General features: G+C 41.9%; 1 protein-coding gene across 1 annotated transcript in view; it reads left to right on the top strand.

Moving 5' to 3' along the window:
* EFCAB6 (EF-hand calcium binding domain 6) overlaps nt 1-25,250 on the top strand; it is a 144,411-nt gene that overhangs the window by 81,979 nt on the left and 37,182 nt on the right. The window contains exons 19-23 of the mRNA XM_032222120.1: nt 9,295-9,391; nt 11,277-11,395; nt 14,338-14,526; nt 20,949-21,104; nt 24,505-24,703. Coding sequence (XP_032078011.1) covers nt 9,295-9,391; nt 11,277-11,395; nt 14,338-14,526; nt 20,949-21,104; nt 24,505-24,703 — 760 coding nt within the window. The remainder of the gene's footprint in view (nt 1-9,294; nt 9,392-11,276; nt 11,396-14,337; nt 14,527-20,948; nt 21,105-24,504; nt 24,704-25,250) is intronic.

The raw sequence follows: 25,250 nt of genomic DNA, 5'->3' as shown, positions 1-25,250 counted from the left end.
TCGGTTGTTAGCTTCATTTCAGGAGTGTGAAGACCTGTCCGTGAATCTCAGAGACTCTGTGCCCAGTCTTTCCTTGCACAGCACCTCATTTGGAAAAATATTTACATGGCAGCTTTCCAAGATAGATAAGGTCTGTAGTCATAAATATTGCTTTGAAAGACTGTTTCCCAGGCCTTGCTGAATGTGAATGAGAGGAACTCGAATTTGTTTAATAAAAAGAGTTTTGCCAGGACCAGGAATCTGCTTCGTGCTTTTTGGGGAAGCCTAGGTCAGAACAGATTATGACTGAGCTCAAGTTCATATAAGGGTGCCATAAGATGAGCAGGAACTATTTGTTCATTGGCATAGAAACTTGGTGCAGTTACTCAAATATCCTTTAAATACAAGGATGAACTTCAGTAAAAATTATGCAAGAATGGAGTAATCAGCTTACAAAAGTTATAGGTTCTTCATCTCTCAAGATTTTAAGAAGAAGCCTGACAACCACTTCTCCTACTTGGGTTAATTAGTTTTCCTGCCCATTGCAAAGGATGATCTTGATGATCCACATGATCCTTCCCAATTCTGCAATTCTGCGATACCGCGACAACATTTTTGCTTTCTTGGCCAGAGGACTATTCTTTTTTTTTTTTAATTAGAAAGTTTTTTAGTTTTAATTTGAAACAAGTACAACATCTTTCTTTACATCTATAGAAAATGTATCAGTCAATCACAAATAAACTTTGGTACATCTCCTCCACAGTCAACAAACATATCTCATATTAACTCGAGCATTTTAACTCAGATATTCATACCTATCACCATCGTCATATATCCATTTTCATTTGACTGTAATTATTATTTAAAACTATTAATAAAAGTAATAATCTTGAACAATACATGCCCACACCAGTGGGGAAAAAGAAAAAAGCAAAAAGAAAAAGCAAAAAAAAAAAAAAAAAGCAAAAATAAAACAAAAAAAGACAAAAAGAACAAAAGACAAGGCAGGAAAGAAAAAACAAAAAAAAAAGGGAAAAAAAGAACACAGGTATCTATTATAAAAAAGAAAAAGTATATCAACTGGTTACAACATGCTTTGGTGCATCTCTTCCATTAACTCATATTAATTCAAATATCTTAACTCAAATGTTTACCATATTAACATCATTATACCTCCACTTTTAGTTAACTATATTTATTTAAACATCCTTCATCCTTAACTATGCCAAAGAATTAATCCATAACACATGCTGACATTTCATTTACTTGTTTGTAAAATCCTCTATTAACATCAAATCCTCATATCCTATTTTAGCTGAACATCCATAATATTTAGTTATATCATATATCATAACATTTTCCCCATATTAATTAACATTTAGCTGTATATATTTTATTTAGTTTTTTAATAGTGATAATTATTGTAATTAATACCCTTTATGTATAATCCCAGAGGACTATTCTTCATCCATTCTGTTGGATGAAAAAGACCATGCTTAGACCACTACTGCTCTGGAGAAAGAGAAGCAATTTGCACTGGAACTCATGACTTCCTTTGGAAGTTCATTGACAATTAAGCCAACTTCTTGATCTTGTTTCAAAACAGATTCTCAAGAAGAAAATATAAATAGGTTATTACTTAATACTTCCTTAGATAGTACAAAGTTATCCATTCAAATGGATGGTTCTCAACTATTAACACCTATAGATTACTTTTGGCCTTTCTTGGTTTTTGGTTAAGACTAGGAATGGAATGGAATAGAATAGAATAAGAGAAGAGAAGAGAAGAGAATTCTTTATTGGCCAAGGGTGATTGGACAAACAAGGAATTTGTCTCTGGTGCATAAGCTCTTAGCATCCATACAAGCAACAAGTGATAAATCATGATAATCATAAAATACTATCATCATAAATCATAAGATACACTGAGCGTTGGTCATAGGATATTAAATAGTCAATCAACATAAATCATGGTACTAATAAAAGCAGTCAACATAAATCTTGAGATACAAACAAAAAAGTTATAGTCAAAAGAAGCTAAGGAAATAAGTAATAAGAAAGATGAGAAGGATAATAGTAATAGTAATACGACTCTATTAGGTGGTTTGACATCCCAGGGCATAAGATAGCATTGTGGGAATTAGTTGTTTAACAGAGTAATATTATGGGGAGGGGGAACACTGTCCATTTATGTAGGTTCCCATACCATTTTGTCTTTCTCTTAGATTGCTCTGCTTTGTCCCTCTTGATATTCAAGAGTTAGGTTATTCACGATGGCTGGCTTGAAATACAGAGAGATTGCAGTTCCAGGCAATTCATGTTTTCGGTTTACTGTATTATTCCTTGATATGCTGCTTTCAGTGCACCGGTTTGAGACTACAGTGTATTTTATGAACTTTCCTCACTACTAAGCAGCTTATAAATTTGAATATAAATATGAACACACACAAACATTCTAATGCATATTATTATTTAATATTGTCAGTGTTTATAATACAGTGATGACTTAATCACACATATTGAAATAGGCTAAATTTGTATAGCTCTGTAGCTAGTGAGAGATTGCTTAGATAAAATCAGTTTGACTTATTTAGCTTTAATGATTTTTGGGATCAATAAAAGTGCAGTTAGATTTCAGCATCAAGTGGAATTCAACTTGGAATTGCTAGATTAGCCCTTGATCCTATTTGCAAGGTATTAAAACCCTGACTTTGGTCAATCAGAATAGAGCTTGAAGGGACCTTGGCGGTCTTCTAGTCCAACCCACTGCTCAAGCTTAAATTATCCTTAAATTATGGCCCATGGGCTTCATGAGGCCCATCAAAGCCATTAATCCGGCCCATGCAGGACCACGAGGTTGCCCTGCCCACATCTCCCTGCCCACCCTTCGGCTGACTGCAAGACTTACCTTTGAGAGTCCCGCAGGCTGGAACTGAAATGTAAGGCCAACAATTTTGGCCTGCAAAATGCTTGTAGAGGTGGGGGGGATATGAAAAACGCGACGCACAGACGCCCCAGGAGGCCAAAAAAATGGGCAAAACGCCCCTTTTTCATTTCCCCTGCCTCAGAAGCAGTGGTGGGTTTCAAAAAAATTTGGAACCTCTTCTGTAGGTGTGGCCTGCTTTCTGGGTCCACTGATGGAACCTCTTCTAAGTGGTTCAGTAGATTTGACGAACCAGTTCTACCGAATAGGTGCGAACTGGTAGGAACCAACCTCTGCTCAGAAGGTAGATAGAGAGAGAGAGAGAGAAGGAGAGAGAGAGGGAAACAGATAGAAAGAGAAAGAGAGACACAGAGGGGGAGAGAGAGAGAAGGAGAAAGAGAGACAGAGGGAAAGAAATAAAGAGAGGGAGAGAGAGAGGGAGAGAGAGAAGGAAAGAGAGAGAAGGAGAGAGAGGGAGAGAGAGAAAAAAAGAGAGAGGAGGAGAGAGAGATTTCTCAAGCTCCTTTGGGCTGAGAAGAATTGCTGCAAAACTGAGTTTCCTGAAGAGGACCACTAGACTCCTAAACAACTGGGGGGAAAAAAACGATCTAGTAAAAACAAAAGCAAATAAAACACCCCCAGGAGCAAACCAAATTAAAGTTTAATTTATGTTCATTGTTCAATGGACTGTTACATTGGCCATGCCCACCCAGTCACATGACTACGTAGCTACGCCCACCCTCCCAGTCCACCCCCCCCAACAATCTGAGGGACCGTGAATTGGCCCCCTGTTTAAAACGTTTGAGGACGCCTGCCCTATACCATTTCAGACAGGTTTTTGTCCAGTCTCTTCTTAAAAACCTCCACTGATGAAGCACCAACAACTTCTGAAGGCAACTTCTGTTCCACTGGTTAATTGTCCTCACTTTTAGGAAGTTTCCCCTTAATTCCAAGTTGCTTCTCTCTTTGATTAGTTTCCCTCCTTTGTTTCTTGTCTTGCCTTCTGGTGCTTTGAAAAATAATTTGCCCCGCTCTTCTTTGTGGCAGTCCAGTGGTGGGTTTCAAAATTTTTTGGAACCTACTCTGTGGGTGTGGCCTCCTTTGTGGGAATGGCTTGTTGGCCATGTGTTTTCTTTCTTTCTTTCTTTCTTTCTTTCTTTCTTTCTTTCTTTCTCTCTCTCTCTCTCTCTTTCCTTCCTTTTGTCTCTCTGTTCCTTTTTTCTTTTTTTCATCTCTCTCTCACTCTTATCTTTCTTTTTTCTTTTTTCTTTATTTCTTCATTTCTTTCTCTTTCTCTCTCTCTCTATGTCAGTCTGTGTGTGGGGGGGCAGTGGTGGGTTTCAAATTTTTTTGGGACCTCTTCTGTAGGTGTGGCCTGCTTTCCAGGTCCACTGGTGGAACCTCTTCTAACCGGTTCAGTAGATTTGACAAACCGATTCTACCGAATAGGTGCGAACTGGTAGGAACCCACCTCTGTGGCAGTCCCTCAGACACTGGAATATTGCTAGGATGTTACACCTGATCCTCCTTTTCTCTAGAGTCTAGACCAGGGGTAGTCAACCTTTTTATACCTACCGCCCACTTTTGTATCTCTGTTAGTAGTAAAATTTTCTAACCGCCCACCGGTTCCACAATAATGGTGCTTTTATGAAAACCTAATGAAAATGTTTTTAAATAATGCTATGAATTTTTTTAAAAAAGGCAATTAAATTTAAAAAAAGGAAAGTGCTTCAGTATCGGACAAAACCCCTACCGCCCACCATGAAAGCTGGAATGCCCACTAGTGGGCGGTAGGGACCAGGTTGACTACCATTGGTCTAGACTAACCGAATCCAAATCCTGCAACTGTTTTTCTTGTGTTTTTGGCTCCAGGATCTTAGTGGTTCATCTTTGCACTTTTCCCAAAGTCTCAACGTCTTTTTAGTAACGTGGTGACCAAAACTGGATGCAGCATTCCAGGTGTGGCCTTACTAAGGATTTATAAAGCAGTACTAATACTTCACATTATTTTGACTCTATGCTTCTTTTTATACAACCAAGGATTGTGTTGGCTTTTTTTTTACTGCTTTCACACACTACTGGTTCATGTTTGAGTGATTGTCTGCTAGGACTCCAAGGTCCCTCTCACACTTACTGTTTTTGAGCCAGCTTTCGCCTAATCTGTATTTGTTCCTTCGGCTTTTTTCTCTCCTAGGTTTTCTCCATTATTAAATTTCACATTATATTTAGTCTGCCAGAGCTGCGGAGAGAGATGCTGGTTTACTAAGTAATTTATTTTAAATTTCTGTAAGACATAGGGGGGGAATAGGATGTAAACCAGGAATAAACAGTGCTGCGCAATATAGCGAAAATTAAAGAAACGAATAAAATCCAAATTTGATAGAGCTGCAAGTGGGAAGAACTTTCCTTTTTATTCCTCTACCACAAGGAACGAAGCTCCCACTAGGTTGTGTTTGCAGCTTGATTGGTCTTCAGTGGCAATCATGTTCTTTGTAATTTTCTTTTTCGTTGAGAGTAAAACAATGTCACAAAAGAACAGAACCATTTTCATCTTGTTACTTAATGAGAGAACCGTAAACTGCTCAGGATCCCCGTAGACTAGCATAGAAACCCAGGAAATATATAAAATAAATTGATGCTACAATCTCAACCGTAAGATTTAAAAGTAAGTGTCCATAAAAACCAGTTGAGTGGTCCAAAACATGAAGAGCAGAGTTTTTCTTGATGTTTTAGATTGCTGGTAAGAAGATGCACACCTCCAAACATAGCGACATTGCCTGGAGAGACAGTTTTCTGTCATCAGGTTCTATTTCATTCTGCAAAATATGTACAGCGTATTTGGCTGTTGGCCTAATTGGAATCAGTGGGAGTCTTCTAGTCAACTTTATGAGATCTTTGTTTGGTTTCAGTGTAGTCTTCTATTATATTAAGTGTGAGACATAACTGTAGGCATTTTGTTTGTGGAATGGGGATGAATAGGAAGTAAGTAAGTTTGTAAGTTTAATAACATTTATATGCCGCCCAATCCCGTAGGACTCCGGGCGGCTTACAGTACAGAAATAATAAAAAAAAGTAAGATACAGGGAAGAAAGATAGATTTAAAATACAACACATCATGCACTCCATTCAGAATGGGGCTGGACCGTATTCTGGGGTCAACAGCCCCAGGCCTGCTGGAACAGCCAGGTTTTAGTGGCTTTGCGGAAGGCCAAGAGAGTGGGAAGGGTCCGAATAGCAATAGCAGTTAGACTTATATACCGCTTCATAGGGCTTTCAGCCCTCTCTAAGTGGTTTACAGAGTCAGCATATTGCCCTCAACAACAATCCGGGTCCTCATTTTACCCACCTCGGAAGGATGGAAGGCTGAGTCAACCCTGAGCCAGTGAGATTTGAACAGCCGAACTGCAGAACTGCAGTCAGCTGAAATAGCCTGCAGTGCTGCATTTAACCACTGTGCCACCTCGGATCTCTGCGGGTAGATTATTCCACAGGGACGGGATGGCTACAGAGAAAGACCTCCCCTGAGTAGTTGCCAACCGGCAACGGTATCCGGAGGAGGCCCAGACTGTGAGATCTTATGGGTCGTTGGGAGGTATGTGGCAGGAGGCGGTCCCGCAGATATCCAGGAATTGAAGGGGGAGGGTTGCTGCCGGCATTACTGGTGCAAAATTTTTTGTGTGCGCACGCTCGCTTCACTCACACATGCACCAGTTGCATTTTGTGCGCATTTGCACAAAAATAGATCTGTGCATGCGCAAAAAGTTAAAAAAGAAAAATAATGTGCAGTGAAAATTGTTCCGTGCATGTGCAGAACCAAAAATCAAGATGCCGCTGCCATATGAGAACCAGTTCAGGGGCGTGGCAGGCCTGGGTCGCTGCCGGTTCCAGCGACCGAGGCCGCCAAACCACTACCGGTTTGGCCAAACCGGTCCAAACTGGTAGGAACCCACCTCTGATAAGAATGGCTTAATGCTTCCTACTCTGTCTCTCTACTCAAAAATCCAATCTTGAATTCTGTTCTTTTTCTTCTCTCTAGTTCCACATTCATCCCATCAAACTTCCAGGTATAATCCTTCAAATTAGCCTCTCTCACTTCACACATAGCTTGAACTCACCTAAGTCAATATTAAGTGCAATTCTTTATTTTTTAAAAATGTATCCACAGCCAGAAAGGATGATGTTGCATGGTTGAAAGAAAGCCAGAACAAAAACTCAGGAGGGGAGCTTCATCGCTGGCTATTTAATACTATGTGCCAAAAAAAGAACCTGGCAAGCTAGAATGATCAGTCAGTAATTTTTTTCCGGGTTTCCTAAGGGAACAAGAAGCCAGGAATCTGCATATAAGTTAATAAAGCCTTGAGAGAGTTTGGCTGCTCCTTCCTATGCGGGCCATATGGGTAGACAAATGCCTGCTTATTGGTTTAGACCAGAGTTCCCCAACCTTTCTGGGTTGGCAGCCTGGCCTGGGGGGCAGAGGTTGTGTTCTGCCAGTTTGCACCGGGCGAACCGGTAGTGGCGACGGGGCACCCAGCTCTGTTCACCCACCGATACATCATCAGTGACCTTCCGCGCATGCATGCGTGCTCGGCTACCGAACCGGTAGTGAAAATAAGAGGATTTCATGTCTGCCTGAGGGGAAGGGGATGGTTTTGTGGGAGGGGCCTGTGCATGTGCACATGTGTATACGCCAGCATCCACAATCTTCGCAGCAGTGTTCATGCAAGTGGGCCCGCAAGCCCCCACAACGAGGCTTGTGCAAGTGGGGTTGAATGCACATGCATGTCAATTCACACATCCCGGTGGCGATTAGGCCATGACCTGGTAGTGGGCTGCGGCCTATAGGCTGGGGAGCCCTGGTTTAGATGAGGGGCTGTGTCATGGCCCACCAGCAGAGCTGGCAGCAGATTCAGACAGTGAGGAGGTTGGGGAGGAACATGGGCCAGTCCTGGAGTCTGGGGAAGGCTCTGACCAGTGCTCTACATTGGAGGCAGAGGTGGGGCCAGGGCCGTCTGACAATTATCAGCTGCTTTCAGAGTCAGACATGAGTGAGACAGACGAACAGCTGGAGCCTGTTCTCAGTGTGTGCATGCACAGAGTTGCCAAATGAAGGCAGGGGTGGGTTTCAACCGGTTCGCGGCGGTCCCTGCGAACCGGTTGGTCGCCAAACCCGGAAGTAAGTAACTTCTGGGAACGGCGAAGGTTGCGCCCGCCCGCGGTCCTTACCCGGTTTTGACGAGTTCTGCGCTTCCACGCATGTGCAGGACGCATACAGCGCCTGCGCGATCGTCCAGGAGCAGCTGGAGCGACGCACAGACGCTAGTACGCATGCGTGCACTGCGCACGTGCACGAGGACGCCGCCGGCCCCGTTCCAACCGAACCGGTTGGAACGAGGCGAGAAACCCACCCCTGAACGAAGGGAACAATTAATAAACAAGGATCGACTTGGGAGTAAGGCCACAGGTGAATGGTGAATGCCCCCCCCAATAGAGAATAAAAGAGGAGCAAAAGGGGAGTGGAGTTTGCAGGAGAGAATTAGTTCATTATATTGCGGCGTCTGAAAGATATCGGCCTGGCCACTCTCCAAGCCTGATAAAGATCAGTAATTATGAACTATCTTGAAAGACTGTGGGAGAGGAAAGACTTTGTTGAAGTGGAATTCACTGTAAATTAAATAAAAGCGGTTTATCGGGACGAGGACTCGGCTTCGTGCTGCTGAGGAAGCCTAGGTCAGAACTGGCTACTCTTCTGATATGGGTTCAGCATAACTTCTGAAAGAGCAAAGCATACAACCTGCACAGCACAAATAAAAGAGATGTTGCCGCTTATCAGTGGCTTTAGCTGAATTTTATAGTCAAACGGGCACAACAATTTTCTAGTGATCTTCAGACCGCTGTATGCTGAAGTTGCACTGGATCCTTTAGACCAGTGTTTCTCAACCTTGGTGACTTTAAGTCCTGTGGACTTCAACTCCCAGAATCCCCCAGCCAGCACAGCTGGCTGGGGAATTCTGGGAGTTGAAGTCCATAGGACTTCAAGTCGCTAAGGTTGAGAAACACTGCTTTAGACATTTATAGAGCTTGCTTTGGATTTACATATATTTTATATTGCTATATATTTTCCCTTTAAATCTCAGCTGCAGTTCAGACATTTGACCAATCCGTATTTGCATATGTTGACAAGAATGAAGGGAAGTTTTAAAGAGATTTTTAATTTGCAGCTGGAAGGGGGGTGGGGAGTAATTTTAAGGAACTCATTTGTATGCAGATCTCTGAGGTAAGTCTTAAAAACTCTCTGTACGAGACATAAGAAGAAAACAAACAAACAAAACTTGTAAGATGTTAATGAACCCTTTTAGAAAAAAAAATAACTATGATAATTTTTGTTTTCTAAGACCTAGGCGGATTGTAGCAGATGCAAATCTTGCTTGCGAACAAGCTCACAACTATCTTAGTATCAAAGCACAGAACAGATGGGGTGACTTGGCTATGGTAAGACCTGAGTAGCTTTGAAACATACATGTGCCTAAAATGCTTTTAGAGCTTCAGACAATGCTTAGCTTTTGATGGGATGTGGGATTTTTTTTTTATTGTTGCTAAACAACCTTCTAAAAGCAAACCCTTAACAAACATAAACAAATAGCTCATTAGCGATCAAAATGAGTAGTAGGCTTGAAAATAATGTATTTCACAATCTGAGTTTAAGCTGCTGAGCATTTCAGATTCTTTAAAAGAGAGAATGCAGCAAAATATACCGTATTTTTCGGAGTATAAGACGCACCTTTTTCCCTAAAAAAAAAAAAGGCTGAAAATCTGGGTGCATCTTATACACGGAATACAGCATTTTTTGCCTCCTGAAACCCCCTTCACCGAAATGGCCATGAATAGCTTTGCTGATGTTGTCAGATTGCAGATTTATATGGTATTTTATAATTTATAAAATTATATATATCGTATTTTTTGTGAAATCCCGCCCCTTTTACAAAAATGGCCATCCAGAGCTGTAGGAGGCTTTCAGAGAGTTCCTGGGGCCTGGGGAAAGCAGAAATGAGCAAAAAACGGGCCGGTTTTTGCTCAATTTTGCCCCCACATCCCCCAGGAGCACTCTATAAGCCTCCTAAAGGCTATCCATGCCCCTTTTTTGATGAAAAACGGGTTGGTTTTTTTGCTCATTTTTGGTTCCCCGCCCCCAGGAGCACTCTATAAGCCTCCTAAAGGCTATGCATGTCCTTTTCGCAAAAAACAGGCTCTTTTTGGGAGGTTTGCAGAGTGCAAAAACTTTTCTTTTTTTAATTTGCCTGTTCAAAACCTTGGTGCATCTTATACTCCGGTGCGTCTTATACTCCAAAAATATGGGTATATCTATTATATTTATGCAAGTCCATGGTTGGTGGTAATGAGTCTAAAATGCATAGGAGTTTCAAACTTGATAGTTGAAATAAGCCCCCGCCACAACCAACTCACCATGGCCAACTCACCACAACACGACTCGCCGTGGGACAAGAGTTACACTAATATCGAGGAAATGGTGAGAAAGAATCGTTAAGAAAAGAATGCTAAAGGAAGGACAAAAGGATATGTTAATGACAAAAATTAAAATATAATTTTTAATTATTCTAAGTAATTAAATTGAATTGTTGAATTGAGTTCAACAATTGCAATGAGTTGGCCACGGTGAGTTGTCCCGCGGCGAGTTGGCTGTGGCAAATAGGCCATGGCAAGTTGACGGGGGCAAGTTGGCTGTGGCGATTTGTCCCATTCTGATCCAGAGTGTGTATTCCATTAATCCCTTCCACTGCAAACATTCTATTAAGTAAGAATTATCCATATTGGATCTTGCAGAGAATTTGTAGGCTTTAAGTTATACCGTGATAGGCCCAAGGTAAGTAACAATAGCAGCAGGACTGAAAAGCAGAGAAAGCAAAGCATTTTTACTACCGAACCAGTAGTAATGGCGGCTGGAACCCACCCCTGCTTCTCTTCCTCAATTATACCGAGGTGGCGCAGTGGTTAGAGTGCAGTACTGCAGGCCACTTCAGCTGACTGTTATCTGCAGTTCAGCGGTTCTAATCTCACCGGCTCAAGGTTGACTTAGCCTGCCATCCTTCCAAGGTGGGTGAAATGAGGACCCAGACTGTGGGGACAATATGCTGACTCTGTAAACCGCTTAGAGAGGGCTGAAAGCCCTATGAAGCGCTATATAAGTCTAACTGCTATTGCTATATTGTATCCTCCACTTCTGATTCTGGGCCCTTTTAATTCCTTGAGATCGTACAGGACTTTTCTTTTTTATGATTGTTTATGAATAGAAGATAAAAGCTGCCTTTTTATGCTTTCAAACATTTGTCTCTGTTATTAAATATATTTTATGTTTTAGCACTTCCATGAATATGATGCCGATGGAAATGCCATAGTTACCAAAAAAGATTTGAAGGACGTTCTCTTTAGATGTGGTATCCCAGTAAACCCCAAAGAATTTGAAAAACTTTGGGCAAGGTAAGGCTTTATTAATAATATCCTTCCCTCATTACTTGTAGATTTTAATATACATCAGGATAAATAAATTTCTACTTTTTTTTAAAATTACTGTATTTTTCGGAGTATAAGATGCACCAAGATTTTGAAGAGGCAAATTAAAAAAAAAGTTTTTGCACTCTGCACACTTCCCAAAAACAGCCCATTTTTTCGTAAAAACAGGGCCGTTTTTTGTAAAAAAAAAAAGGGGGGGGCATGCATAGCCTTTAGGAGGCTTCCAGTGTGCTCCTGGGGGCAAAAATGAGCAAAAAAAGGTCCATTTTTCATTCAATTTTGCCCTCTCCAGTTTCAGAAGGCCAAAAATGCTGTATTTAATGTATAAGATGCACCCAGATTTTCACCCTCTTTTTTGTGGGGTGGGAAGTGCGTCTTATAGACCGAAAAATATGGTATACCACTCTCTGTGTTGTCTATGGTTTTATCTGTACTTGTCCGATTGATTTGCCCATGGCATTATATTTGAAAGTTAGAAACAATTGATTTGATTGATTTGATTTGATTTGATTACATTTATATGCCGCCCTTTTCCCCAAGGGGACTCAGGGCGGCTCACAATTCAAATCAGGGGAGGGGGGTACAGACAAGAAATTAAAAAAAGGTGGAACATAACAATACATAATTTAAAAACACACAGCAGTCATACCATTCGAGACGGGGGGCAACAGCTCTTTAGCCCCAGGCCTATCGGAACAGCCAGGTTTGATGGCTGTTGATGTTATCATCTGTGTCAATCCCCCATTCTCCATCAATGTGACTTCAGTTTATGTTTTTCTGCTCTGATTTTGAAGAACACTTTTCTTTGTTACGATGCATTTGCCCATTTGGGATAGTTGTCTCCAGTTTCTGGTATGCCAACCCCAGAATCTCACTGCCTGCATCCAGGGGTGGGCTTCAAAAATGTTAGCAAGGGGTTCTCTGCCCAGTTGCTGGGTGGGTGTGGCCATGGTGGGTCTGGTCTAGTTGGCCTCCTGCACCACAGTGGGTGGGTGTGCATTTTTGCCCTCTCTGGGCTCCAGAGGCCTTCCTCGAGTCTCTGGGAGGGCGAAAACAACCTACCAAGGCCCTGGAGGCCCTGTGGAGGCTGGAAACTGGCCGGTTCTGGCCTTACTGAACTTCTGATAGGCCCATTTTTTGCCCTCCCTGAGCCTCCACGCCAGCCCTGCACTTACCTGCATCCAAAACGGGCCACATGGGGACTCTGGGAAAGGCTGGATGGGTGGGGCCAGCCAGGAGTGGGATTTGGGGGTTTTCTGAGCTACACAGAATCTTAGGTTCTCCTGAACCCCTGTGAAGCCCCAGCAGCCCACCACTGCCTGCATCGCACAGCAACAATGTCCCTTCCATTGAGTCATTATTTGCTACAGTCGGTAATACCTTTCATAGCTTTCTGGATTCAAAACCCAGCAAAAATTGATTTTTTTTAAAAAAAAAATGCTATTGCACTTTCCCTGATGAGCCTACTCTTTTTTTCTTTTATTGTTTTGTTTTTAGATGCACCATTTCAAAATGCAACACTGGACTTCTTTTTTAAAAAGTGCAAACAACAATAGGGCACTTAGGGAAAGAACAATGGAAATTTTTGTAAAAGGCCCATTTTTACCAGGGTTTGACTCAGGAACCTTCTGTTTACAAGGCAAAAGTTATAGCTATTGTGTCTGTCCATGTCAAGTGGTCTGGGGTAGTGGTGGGTTTCGGATCCCGTTGCAACTGGTACGCTGTGACGGGCCGGGCATCGCACAGGCTCTGTACACTGCGTGCGCATGTACAAATGGCCCGGTTGGGTCAAATACAGGTAGGGTGGGTGGGTGGTGGGTAGACCCTCTGAAGCACCGTACCGGAACGGTACTTGGTGCTCCCAGCAGTCACCGGTAAGCCAGTTACCGGGGTGTACTGGCGGTAACCCACCACTGGTTTGGGGGAATCCCTGCTCGACCACCATGGATTTCAATAAAATTTTGTGTGAAAATATTGTGGCTCACAAAAAAGGTTAAAGTTCGGCTTTTTATATCTCTGGATGGGAAGATATGTGAAACTTTGTCCATAATAACTTAGCAACACAAGGTTTTGAAATACAAATTTCATTCTCCTGCTTTCCAATAGTTCCCAAATTGAGTGTAAAGTTGATGGTTTTTTTTTAAAACTGCCAAAAATAGCGTATTTTGAGCCCGCTTTTACAAAAAAAGACCTTTTGGAAACTCTGTTAAATCATTCTCATTAGAAAGAGCATGTTTCAAACCCCCTAAAAAAGTAGGGTTGGCTTTTCATAGCTGACGTATAAAACTCTAAAAATAGGGACAAAGTTGAGGACGTTGTAGGCATTGGTATTTGCTGCTTGTCTCACCATGGGGCTACTCTAGGTAGGTCAGAACAATAAAAAATTAAGAAACAAAAAGGAAATTTAAGCAAAGTAAGAGTAAAACAATAGAACAAGGAAAGAAACAAGGAAAAATAAAATATAAAATATATATGACTAGAATGCAGATCAGTGTGGTCATTAGTTTAACAGTGAACAGCAAGACAAAACTGTCCCCCATGGATATCATCTCCATGCTTTGTCATATTCCAGAGATAAATAGCCATTATGCAAAGTACGCACTTAACAAATGGACCATGATCCATTTCTTATGGCAAATAAGTATTCCTAAGTATTTGCAGTAAGTATTCATAAGAAGAAAATCAAACTAGATTATCTTTCCTAGAAATTGTTCCTATGGCTATTACATACAGCATAGTACCTTAGTGAAACACTTATTTCTTTTTCTGATATATCTTCCACATTTTTCATATAGCTGTGTAACACTTGCTCCTAAACCGAGCATAGACAATTCAAGATTCTGTCATATGCAGGGCCCATAAAGCAATGAATAAGCAAAACTACTTTGTCTTCTCTGAACTTTTAAAAGGTATGATCTGAATGCAAAAGGCTACCTTACTCATCAAGATTTCCTGCAAAAAATGGGTGTGGAGAATGTACCTTCTGACAGTGGTCTCAATAAGCAGTTTTCAGCTGATGACTACCGACACTTTTTGGATCATTACAAAAGAGATGAAAAGAAGCACATTGACATCAATGAAATCATAAATAAGATCAGGTAACTTTTCATAAATAACAATCAGGTAACTTTTCTTGATCACCATTCTTATATATTTGAGTTGAAGAGGAATGTGTCACCACCAATGGAACAATTAGGTCATTTTATTAATTTTTCTGGAAGCCCCTTTAGATGGCCTTGAATGTTACTTTAATGGTGAATCGAGTAATTAATATTTTGTTGTTACTGCAGTCAGCGTCATGATAGTATTTCATATTTTTTGGGTGCCTTCAAGTCAATTTTCCACTCCTGGTGACTGCTTGGATTAGTCCCTGCAGTTTTCTTGACAAGTTTTTCAGAAGTGCTTTGCCATTGCCTAGTTCCCAGGACTGAGAAAGAGTGACTGGCCCAAGATGATCCAACTGGATTTGTGCTTTAACTACTATACTACACTGACTCTCATTTCATGGTTACATTAGAATAAAAAATAAAGCCCAGTTTGCCAGTCCAGATGTTTTGTACTACAAAACACAGGTTTGTATTTTCAGTTGACAGAAATCAATATATCATACATATAATCAGTGCTGGAATTCAAAAATTGTCACTACCGGTTCTCTGGCATGGCTTGGTGGGCATGGCTTGGCGGGCATGACAGGGGAAGGATACTGTAAAATCCTCATCCCTCCCCACTCCTGGGGGAAGGATACTGTAAAATCTCCATTCCCTCCCCATCCCACTAACATGCTTTCCAGTTCTGTTCTCCTGTGCAAGGCAACAAAAGAAGACCCAGCCAATCAGCTGGGACTTGGGAGACAGCCAATAGATGGGGGCGAGGCCAGCCAGAGGTGGTATTTGCTGGTTCTCCAAACTACTCAAAATTTCTGCCGGGTCTCCAGAACCTGTCAGAACTGGCTGAATACCACCTCTGCATATAATAAAAAAATAAGTTTGTTTCTGTAGCCCCGATGCAGACACATTTCCTTGGGTATAAGCCTTGTTTTGCTTGAAAAGAGATTAAAGTCTGCCTACGTATATACTATTAAAGTTCTGATTTCCAAAATCTTCAGCTTGGAGAAACCATGCATCATATAGCAAAACGTTTTGAACCAAACTACCTCAAATGAGATAACTTACAGAATGCCTTCAAAATCCAGGAGCCATGACTCCCATGGAAATGAAATTTGCATTTTAAGGCATAAACCAGTTTTTGATATAATAACAATGTGCCATAAAACATTTCCTGTGCCAGGGACGTGCAGTCACTAGAGGCAAGGGAGGCGGAGCCTCCTTAGTCTCCTGAGAGAAAGGAAAGAGTTTAAAAATTTTTTTTTAATGAATTAAAGCCAGGATAGTTGCTACCAGATTTCAAGTCACAGTGGCTTGGTGTCTGCTCTCAGTGTTAACTAGGAGGAGGCGAGAGAATTCGGAGCCTCTTTTGCTTAAGGAATTTTTCGCCTTTTAAAAGTTAAGGCGGAGTTAAAAAGCAAAAGATTTAATATGCAAAAGAGGCACTGATTCTCCCGCCTCCTGATCTGGGAGCAGCGAATCATGTCTTGCACTTGAGTGACTGCGCAAGTGCAAGGGTGATTCTGGAGAGGTTTTTCTTTGACCACTAGCCGCCATTTCTTCAGCAGCCAGCCCAGCACCGAGCGGGGAGGACGACGAAGAGGAGGAGGAGAAGAGCGGTGAGCCCTTGTCGGGTGGGGGTAGGTGGCTGGCTGGCTGGGAGAAGAGTGGTGAGTCCCTCCCCAGCCAGCCAGCACTCACCCCCACCCGACCTGCTCCCTGCTTGGCCGGCCGGCTGGTTGGCACAAAGACTCACCGCTCTTCTCCTCCCAGCCAGCCAGCCACCCGACCTGCTCCCAAGAATGTCAGTGGGGACGGAGGAGGCGGGGGGCGAGGCGGCAGAGCGTGGCAGTGGCGAGGACGTTGCTTCTCGCCGCTGCCACGCTCTGCCGCCTCGCCCCCCGCCTCCTCCATCCCCGCTGACATTGAGGAGAAGAGCGGTTTGTCTTTGTGCCGGCTGGCCGGCCAGGCAGGGAGCAGGTCGGGTGGGGGTGGCTGGCTGGCTGGCTGGGGAGGGACTCACCGCTCTTGCCTCACCAACGGTATCCTTCACCGCACGTCACTGTCCTGTGCTAATGTTTGATTATGCTATACAGTTCAGTGTCAACCATTTTCAAAGCAGATACATTTCTGAATGTATCCCAACTTTTGCAGTGAAAGAAGTACATTAGAAGTTCTTCCATTGTTGAAGGCATTGCGGAATCTGGTAAAGCAATATTTATGAAACAATGACCCAAGGGAATTGTCTATTGTTTCTTAAAGAATAAAACGAATCTCCATAAATATATGTACACTGAACCCTGCTTAAGTTCGCTCAGTCCCTCATTTCTGAATATCTTTTGCCTTAAATTATTTGTCTCTTTGCAGTGCCTGTCCAACTCTTTCACTGTTGTCTATCTCTATAATTCTTTTATTTGTCTATATCTTTACTCTCTGTATTTCTATTTATCTACTCTATCCATTAATCATTCCTCTAGTGGCAGTGGTGAAGGATACTGAAAAATCCCTATTACCTCCCCAGGGGAAGGATACTGTAAAATCCCCATTCCCTTCCCAATCCCTGGGGGAAGGATATTGCAAAATATCCATTCGCATCCCACTCCAGGGGAAGGATACAGCAAAATCCCCATTCCCATCCCACTCTGGGGCCATCCAGAGGTAGTATTTGTTGGTTCTCCAAACTACTCAAAATTTCCACTACCGGTTCTCCAGAACCTTTCAGAACCTGCTGAATTTCATCCCTGTCTGGTGGCCATTCTCATAGAAGGAAAGGTTTTAGATTTCCCCATTCCTAGAAACATTATTGCAAGTATGCTTGTTTCTGTCAATCTAAAGATGTATTTTTCAACGTCAGCAACAATGTGGATGCACTTCAACTCCCAGAATACCCCAGTCGGCATGCCAGCTGAGTCCATATACCTCTTAAAGTTGTTGAGGTTGAGAAACACTGGACTAAAAGAAGGCAAAAGATAGAGATTTCTTCAGAATTAATGGGACGTCTCCATTCTCCACGATCCTTCTCTGACCCAAGAGCTTTCATTTGTTTCTCTAAGAATTTTCTGGAAACATGGCTGGCACCAACTTGGGGAAAAATGACACCAACTTGGGCAAAGTTGTTATTTTTTTTTTTCTATTGGGGTGAATTTTTCTCCACCCTCACAATGAGTTTGGCGCTAAAACAATCCAAAGCAATTGGTATGATTGGTGGCTACCTTTTAATGCTCGTGAAAATACCTACAGACCCCTCACATCCTGGACATAAATTGTTTCAACTTCTACCCTCAAAACGACGCTGTAGAGCATTGCACACCAGAATAACTAGACACAAGGACAGTTTTTCTCTGAATGCCATCACTCTGCTAAACAACTAATCCCCACAACACTGTCAAATTATCTATTAAGACTGTATTACTATTATTCTTCTATTCTGTATTACTATTATTCTTCTCTTCCTTCCTAGTACCTATCTCTTTCCAATTGTTTTATTTGTTTCCTAATATAATTTGATTGCTTATTAGTAACCTTGACTATCACTAAATGTTGTATCTTATGATTCTTGATGAATGTATTTTATTTTATTTTTCTTTATATACACTGAGAGCATATGCACCAGACAAATTCCTTATGTGTCCAATCACACTTGGCCAATATAGAATTCTATTCTATTCTATTCTATTCTATCATTGTTTCTTCTTTATATACACTGAAAGCATATGCACCAAAGACAAATTCCTTATGTGTCCAATCACACTTGGCCAATATAGAATTCTATTCTATTCTTTTCTATTCTTTTCTATTCTATTTTATTCTATTCTATTCTATTCTATTCTATTATATCATTGTTTCTTCTTTATATACACTGAAAGCATATGCACCAAAGACAAATTCCTTGTGAGTCCAATCACACACTTGACCAATAAAGAATTCTATTCTGTTCTGTTCTATTCTATTATTATATTATATCATTGTGTCTTCTGTTTCACATATAACTACAAAACCAAAATTTGGTTACCTTATACTTAAAGATAAAAAAAACAAAGAGGAGACTCCTTAAACCATTTTAATAGTCTTTGATGTCTGCAATACAATGGATCTTCCTTCCTTCAGCCTCTATAATACAGAGAAACCTGTAAATTGTTGTTCTTTCCATTCTGCCCAAATGTTTTATAAAATATGTTTCTTAGCTTATAGTTTGCCCAGAATTCAGTTGACAAAGGCTTCTGAGAAACTTTGAATTCAAGGAAGAGGCAATCTGGATGTATATATTTTTCTTTTGTTTTAGCTTAAAAGGAACAAATATCCCAAATTAGAAATGTTTAAAAAGGGATTGTCCTGTATTTCAAGAGAAATCCAAAACATTGGCAAGTGAAGTGATATTTTTTTTAAAATGTTTTGTTTTGGCAACTTTGCTAAATCCATAGTTTTCAACATATACTTGGTACTTGGGATTTTAATTTTTTGCCATCATTGGAATAATTACTGCTTGGCAACCATTTACTCGGTCCAAGAAATGGCTAACTCTTGATTTTCTAAAAATAAAGAGAGAAAGTAGATTGTGATTATCTTTTTTTCATTGTTAGCATGTACTAGAAGCTAGTTTTCAGGCAATGAAGCCAGCATTTTAACTACTTAGGCACGTCTCAGGCATTCAAAAGGATACAGGAGTTTTGCTGCTGATGTCATATTGCAGATTTATATGGTATTTTATAATTTATAAAATTATATATACCGTCTTTTACGGAGTATAAGACACACCTTTTTCCCTCAAAAAAGGGACTGAAAATTTGGGTGTGTTTAAACACTGAATACAGCATTTTTTGCCTCCTGAAACCCCGCCCCTTTTGCAAAAATGGCCATGCAGAGCCTGTAGGAGGCTTTCAGAGAGCTCCAGGGGGCTGGGGAAGGCAGAAATGAGTGAAAAATGGGCCGTTTTTTGCTCAATTTTGCGCCCCCCCAGCCCCCAGGAGTACTCTATAAGCCTCCTAAAGGCTATGCAAGCAGTTGTTTTGACAAAAACGGGCCCATTTTCATGAAAAAGGGTAATTTGTTTGCTCATTTTTTGAGGGGGCACCCCCAGGACCACTCTGCAAGCTCCCTAAAGGCTATTCATGCCTTTTTTGTGGGGGGGGGGAATGAGCCCATTTTCGCAAAAAACATGCCTTTTTTAGGAGGTTTGCAGAATGCAAAAACTTTTTTAAAAAAAATTGCCTCTTCAAAACCTTGGTGCGTCTTATACTCCGGTGCATCTTATACTCTGAAAAATACAGTAATTCATTTATGTATTTATCACGGGCATATTTCCGGCATTCTGGAACTTCTGGGAGACCCATTTCCGCACTCCCTGAGCTTCCATGCAGGCCCTGCACTTAGCTCGCATCCAAAACAGACTACATGGAGAATCCTGGGATGGGCGGGGCAGGATGGGAGTGGCCAGCCAGGGGTGGGATTTGGAGGTTCTCTGAACAGGCTATTAGCTATGGGTTCTCCCGAACCTGGACGAACCAGTCCACCCCTGTTGATGCCCATGTGAGAGCTGTGAAAGCTAAGGCTTATACGCACCTATTTCCATTAGATGCCCCAGTCTTCTGGTTGGCAAGCTTTCTAACGATCCTTTTGTGCGATGCACATAGATTGTAAGAAAGAAAAGCTGTTTTTCTGCACCTCTGGCGCTTTGAATAAGTCTTCTCTGCATTCACATAACAAACCTACCCAGCTTCCTCCTTCTAAATGCCTGTTTGTGCCAATACGGTTTGTTTTTTCCCCATGAGGTTCTGGGAAATTGAGGGGAAGATCAGGAGACAAACTCTGGAGTAGATATGCTGGTAGAGTATGCTTTCTGCCAAAAATCTCCTTCAGCTCTGGAAGATTCTAAGAGAGGCTTGCAGACTGACACAAAACCACAAATGGGTAATGTTTTGATAAGCATTTGGGGAACCACCACCAGAAGCAAGCTTAGTTTCCTGATGACCAGTGGTGGTTTATGACCAGTACACCCTGGTATGGGCATACCAGTGCTGCTGGGAGCATCAGGTACCGGTATGGTATGATGCTCCAGAGGGCCCACCCCCCTGCCCGCTCTCCTTACCTGTATTTGACCCAACCAGGCCATTTGCACATGCACACAGAGCGTATGGTGCCTGTGCAATGCTCCGCCGAGCAGCTGGAGTGTCGTGGGTGGTGGATACACATGCGCGCCTGTACGTGGTGGACGCCCGGCCCAGTTGCAGCATACCAGTTGCAACGGGATCCGGAACCCACGACTGCTGATGGCCGACCATGTCCCATTCATACAAGCTCAACCAGGCTTCCCAATTCACAAGGAATGCCCTGGCTGTATTGCATCTAAACTTTATAGCTGAGGAAATAGAGATTGTTTTTAATGAGAAAGTAGTAACTGAAACTTGCCTTGCTTTCAGAGAGAAGTATCATGAGTTCTCCCAAGACTTCCACAGGGCCTTCTTGCAACAGGATAAACACAAAGAAGGCTGCATTTCGGTGGATAGCCTACGTAAGATACTGGAAGACTTTCAATGTAGCCTTGGCTATGAACAGTACAGTGAACTCCTGTACAGGTTGTTATATTTGACACAGCTTTAATGGAATTAGACTTATTTAGAAAACAACAGAATGTCTATACAATCAGCAGACTTAAGAACTTGGTCCAGGCTACACTCGTGATATCTGTGTTTCACTGCATAGAGCAGTGTTTCTTTACCTTGCTAACTTGAAGATGTATGAACTTCAACTCCCGGAATTCTCTTTTCCGGGAGTTAAAATCCACACATCTTCAAATTGCCGGGGTTGAGAAATCCTGGCTTAGAGAATTAGACCATCAGTCATCTGTTTGTTTGCCCTGGAACTCAATTATTAATCTACCAGTTTATTGATATTTCATAAGAACAACTGGAATATATTATTTCATTTATTCATTTCATTTCATTTATTATATTTATATGCCACCCTTTTCCCCCGAAGGGGACTCAGGGCGGCTAACAAATCAAATCAGGGAAAGGGGGGGTACAGACAAAAAATAAAAAATAAAAACGATACATAACAATACATAATTTAAAAACACTTCACTAATAGATTAGATACTATTTATAACCTTTGTCCTACAGACATAGTATCTGCACAATTTCAGCAAATCTCACTTTTATGGTGCTCAAGTGTAAGGCCCTGCCACAAATTAAATATCTAGGAAATATCTAGAAATTACCTTTTAATTTAATTTTGGGATCGATTTCACACATACTGCACAAAAACTGTTCCAAGAAACAGTCCAAGTATTTGCAAAAGTTCCAAAGAGAATGCTTTTGCCAACTCTGGTTGGTCTGATAAGAAATACTCTTTTTATTTCTCGTTTCCTGAGACCACACAGTAATAATAATTCTTAAACTATTGTGGAAATACATGCATTTTGTATAGCAAAAAAACATGAAGCTTTTTGTGCGAGCCCAAGGACTGTGATAGCTAATTGAGGCAAACGGCACAAAGGAGCTGTTAAAAGTAAAATATACTTACCTTTCTATGCTAAAGTAGGCTTAAAACGGCATAAATTATTCAAGAATATGAGATTCAGGCAAATTTCACTCCCAAAGGAGTGAAATTCCAAAGAAGTATCTTTTATTCTGCTTTTAGAAAGATGACTGGAAAGAGAAGCCAAGCCTAAACAAAATCTTTTCACTTTACCTTAAATCGAGTGATTATGCTCCTTTGAATTAAGCTTGTAATAAGAATTTTTGCTGCCTGCTCTTATTCCTCAAAGACTTTTTGATGATAAATACTTCCATTCATTGTAATTTTTTTTTTGTAAACTAGTCCTTTCTAGACCGAAAAGAGCCTTTTCACTCCACTACCCTGCCTTAAATAATAGAGCAGATTATGTTAATACCGACTTGGCAATTTATTCCTCCCACTGAAGTGTGTTGATTATTTCCTTTCCCACTGTTTCTCTAGTATTTGACACGGGCCCATGGTAAGCATTGCAGCTGCAAGAGGCAAACACAATGCTCTCTAAAGGGCTATGGGGCACAGAACTGCTAATATTGGGGCTCTGCATTCTGCTGCTTTTATCTTTTTTTTTGGGGGGGGGACATTTCTGGCAATAGTTTTCCCACCCATCTAATATGCCATTCTGGCAATGATCATTTTTTGTTGTTGTTGAAAGAATGCTCTGCAACTATCCTTCAGTGAAAACCAAACAAACAAAAATATGCTGTTGGATTGCTTATCGGTGCAGTCAGGGATGGGCTTCAAAAAATTTAGCAAAGGGTTCTCTGCCCAGTTGCTGGATGGGCGTGGCCATGGCGGGCGTGGCCTAGTCAGCCTCATGCATCATGGGGGGGGGATTTTTGCCCTCCCCAGGCTCCAGAGACTTTCCTTGAGCCTCTAGGAGGGCGAAAAGGGCCCCAGAGGCCCTCTGAAGGCTGAAAACGGGCCTGTTTCTGGCCTTCCAAAACTTCTGGTAGGCCCATTTTTCGCCCTCCCTGAGCCTCCACTCACACTCTGCACTTTCCTGCATCCAAAACGGGCTGCATGGGGACTCCGGGGAGGGGAGGGGTGGGCATGGCCAGCCAGGAGTGGAATTTGAGGGTTTCTGTGAACCCCAGCAGCCCACCTCTGGGTGCAATCAATATAGCCTAAAGGAAGAAGTGACATCAATCTTGAGTGATGATGCCCTTAAATCAAGTCTGCTTCCAGGAGAGTACATGATAACCCCACAAAGGTAGGGGCATCACTTGGAAGTTATTTTTTCACCTCTAGCCTAAAGTTCTGGGATTCCCCACAGATGGTGTCCCATCTGTGTATTAATTAAGTCCACCAATTCACAGAAAGCCTGTTTCAGGATCATGTATCTTAGATAGATTTCCTATCTATTATGGTGGCTTGCACTTCTTGGATTTCGCAGTTCAAGAATGGGGCGCCTTGCCCAACTGGTTGAGTGTCTCCCAGTCAGCATTCATGCCAAACGGGGGGGGGGGGGGACTAAAACTCATAGCTTCTTGGTTTCTAACCCAGCATCTTAGCCCCTAGACCAGTTTTTCTCAACCTCAGCCACAAAGATGTGCAGACCTCAACTCCCAGAATTCCTCAGCCAGCATGGGGAATTCTAGGAATTGAAAACAGCACATCTTAAAGTGGCTGAAGTTAAGAAACATTGCCCTACACCACACTGGCTCTCAGTTTAATGAGTGTATCTTTGGATCCAGCCATTAGTCACTGAGATACTATAGGTACTTAAGTTTAGATTCAGTTCTTTTCGTTGTCCCTAGGATTTTGTCAGGTAATTAGGATTTAATAGCTGCCAGCTGATGAAAGGTTGTAAGCTGTAAACTGGAAGCTGATGCAATGACTGTAAGATGATTAAATCAGGTGTCTATATATATAGGTGACGTCCCTCTCTCTTGTCACGTATCTCATTTTCTCTCCTTGAGTCGGAGGTGAGTGGTAAGGAATTTATCTCCATGTGGATGTCTGAGTATATAAACCACTATTAATTGTATAGAAGCTCTGTGTGCTATGTGCTCTGTATTGCTCCTGGGTTGATAATAATAGTCACGCTGCTAAAACTCTTGACAGGTTATGGTTCCAGTCCAGAGAGAGGGTCAGAGTGACTAGAGAGCTTAGAGAGAGGAGTTAACGCAGTGTCAGCTTGCACCAGAGTAAGTGGTGATTTTTATCCAGCATCCAGTTCCAGGAGATATGCAAGACAGAAATTCAAAAGCTAAACAATCAGATCAAATGTATGCAAATAGATAATTGCTTATTTCCTAGTATTGTAGCTGAGCGCTAAGAAAAACAAAAACAAAAGTGCAGCCTTCAGCTGGCAGGCAAGAGATAAACATGACTGCCAGCGCTAGCTAGCCATGTTGCAGCCCTCAAACTGTATCAAAACTGATACTGCATTATTAACGATTCGTTTAGAAATAATGTTTAGGAAACAAATCTTCAGTCTTATTTTTCCCTCTTCAGTTTAGGAATTAATATACACGAGAACAAGCTCTCATATTTTGATTTCCTAAGACTTATTGATGACCGCGCAGCATTCAGATACAAGAAAAAACACACGGTACCCCCCATACCGCCCATCAGCTTTGTGCAACTCAGCATAGATGAAGCTATGGCTAAAATAAAACAGATGGTTACGGATTCTTCTGATTTGCTGTACAAGGTGAGTATTGTGCAATTGCTTCAATGCTCCCCATCCATGGCCACGTGGAGAAAGAGAAAATTTGGTGACCCAACTTGTGTTTCCAGGAGACGCCAGGCACATAGAAAATTGGGCCGGGGCAATGCATAAAAAGATTCCAGAAATGGTGCCAAAAAAGTGTGCCACGTTTCTGGTTTCTGTTGTATCTAAGGAAGTATGTCTATTTGGTTGGTTATTACCTTTAAAGCCCTACATGGCTTAGGACCAGCATACCTGCGAGAGCGCCTACTGCCACATTCCTCCCAATGGCCGGTAACATCCCACAGAGTTGGCCTCCTTCAGATGCCGTCAGCCAGACAATGTCGGCTGGCAACTCCCTGGAGGAGAGCCTTCTCTGTGGCTGCCCCGACCCTTTGGAACGAACTACCCCCAGAAATCCAGACCTCACCCACTCTCATGGCCTTCAGAAAAGCTGTCAAGACCTGGCTTTTCCAGCAGGCCTGGGGCTGTTGACCTCATTGTTGAGGTCCAGCCCCGACTGAAATGAATGTATTTGTGTTGTTTTTAA

The sequence above is a fragment of the Thamnophis elegans genome, chromosome 7 (genome assembly GCF_009769535.1).
Source record: "Thamnophis elegans isolate rThaEle1 chromosome 7, rThaEle1.pri, whole genome shotgun sequence".
NCBI lineage: Eukaryota > Metazoa > Chordata > Lepidosauria > Squamata > Colubridae > Thamnophis > Thamnophis elegans.
Note: the sequence above shows the minus strand (reverse complement) of the source record. Positions and strands in the feature narration are given on the sequence as shown.